The 1,403-nt window shown below is 50.3% G+C and overlaps 1 protein-coding gene across 1 annotated transcript; it reads right to left on the bottom strand.

The window, feature by feature from the left end:
* Nucleotides 1-446: 446 nt before the first annotated feature.
* SNIP1 (Smad nuclear interacting protein 1) lies at nt 447-1,076 on the bottom strand (the record flags this gene model as incomplete). Its single annotated transcript, XM_010160038.1, has 1 exon — nt 447-1,076. A coding segment is annotated over one exon (630 nt), but the record flags the coding sequence as incomplete, so codon positions are not given.
* Nucleotides 1,077-1,403: the final 327 nt, after the last annotated feature.

Below are 1,403 nucleotides of genomic sequence, written 5' to 3'. Positions count from 1 at the left end.
GCATCACCTTCTAAACTTCTGATGATATAACACGGTAATTCCTACAACGGAACAGACGGCTGCTCCCTAAGAGAGCATCTGTCTCCAGCAGCACGCAACCCCTGCTGCTTCCGAGGAGATCAGCACTTTGCTGCGAAAGAGGAAAGGAAAACAATCTCTCCTTGAAATGCTTTTACTGCCGATTACACCTGCTGCTTTATTCCAACCCAGACGTACACGCAGCCCCGTGCTCAAGCCTGCTGCGCTGCTTATCTTCCTAAAAGGCTGCTTGTGGTTAAACGAGAGGAGTTACAGATATTTTTGATTACTGCTAGGATGATCTGCAGCAGTCAAACATAAATTCCCCCTCTCTCTAGTGTACAAGCAAACCTGTAACTCTCAGCTGAGCACAAGCAGGGCTTTTTGTTTGTTTGCTTGGGTGTATTTTTTCCCCCTTCACGAGTTACTGCGTGATCCCGTTTCAGCTGCAGGCAGAGCAATACGTACCGGTACTGAAACACAGCGTGCTGCTTTGAGCAGGAGGGGTGGTCGATGGGAATATCGGCGATCCTGCGGTGCCTGCCCAGAAGATAAGCACTCTGCCTGTGGATGTACATGACCGGGAGAAACTCATCGTTCTTGAAAGGATAGAGGCGCCATCGCTTCTTTGGAATCCGAGCTTCGGGGGGCTCGCTGTACTTAATCACAACACCTCGGAAGGTGTTGGTATCCTCTAGAAGCGCACCAGACAGTTCAAAGCTTGGCTTCTCTTTCTTTACAGCAGCTTTTTCTTTGGGTTTGTTATCAGACTGCCCGAGTTCTGGATTCGGGTGAGCACCACCGCCTTCGTTATTTTGTCGATGCTCTCGTCTTCTCTCGTTGTAAAACTCCCTCTCTGCTTGCTGCTCGCGGATGTTCTGAACATCCCTCTCTCGTTCGTGGCCTCGAACTCCAGGCCTTTCAGTTGGATTCTTCCTCCTGTCCGAGTGGTCTCTGTGTCGATCTCTGTCACCACTCCTCTCTCTCCTGTGCTCTTGTTCTGATGGGTATCTCTGCTTTCGCTCCTCGTTTCCTCTACGACAATGATCATCTCGCTCCTGTAATGAAGAATCGCTTACAGTGACGTATGCAGCATCAGAACGAAAGAGCAGCAAAACTACCTCAGCTTTTGAGAAAATCACAGTCCTACACATGGAAAAGACGTGCTTGGCTGCGCTGCGTGCAGAAAGTGGGACAAACTCCTTTCCTTGCCAAACCATTTGGATTCCTACAGCTTACGCGGAATAAAGCGACACCAAGAAACAGCGTGACACGTCATCTGCTCTGGGCACACGAAGAATCTTGCAGGGACAGCCTGTGTACACGGCAAAGGCTGCGTTTGCACACGCGTGAGCACCCAGTCACTTCGGGCACAGCCTGAAGGT

This window comes from Eurypyga helias, unplaced genomic scaffold (genome assembly GCF_000690775.1).
Source record: "Eurypyga helias isolate BGI_N326 unplaced genomic scaffold, ASM69077v1 C15734859, whole genome shotgun sequence".
NCBI lineage: Eukaryota > Metazoa > Chordata > Aves > Eurypygiformes > Eurypygidae > Eurypyga > Eurypyga helias.
The sequence above is the reverse complement of the archived record's forward strand: the minus strand, read 5'-3'. Positions and strand labels throughout refer to the sequence as shown.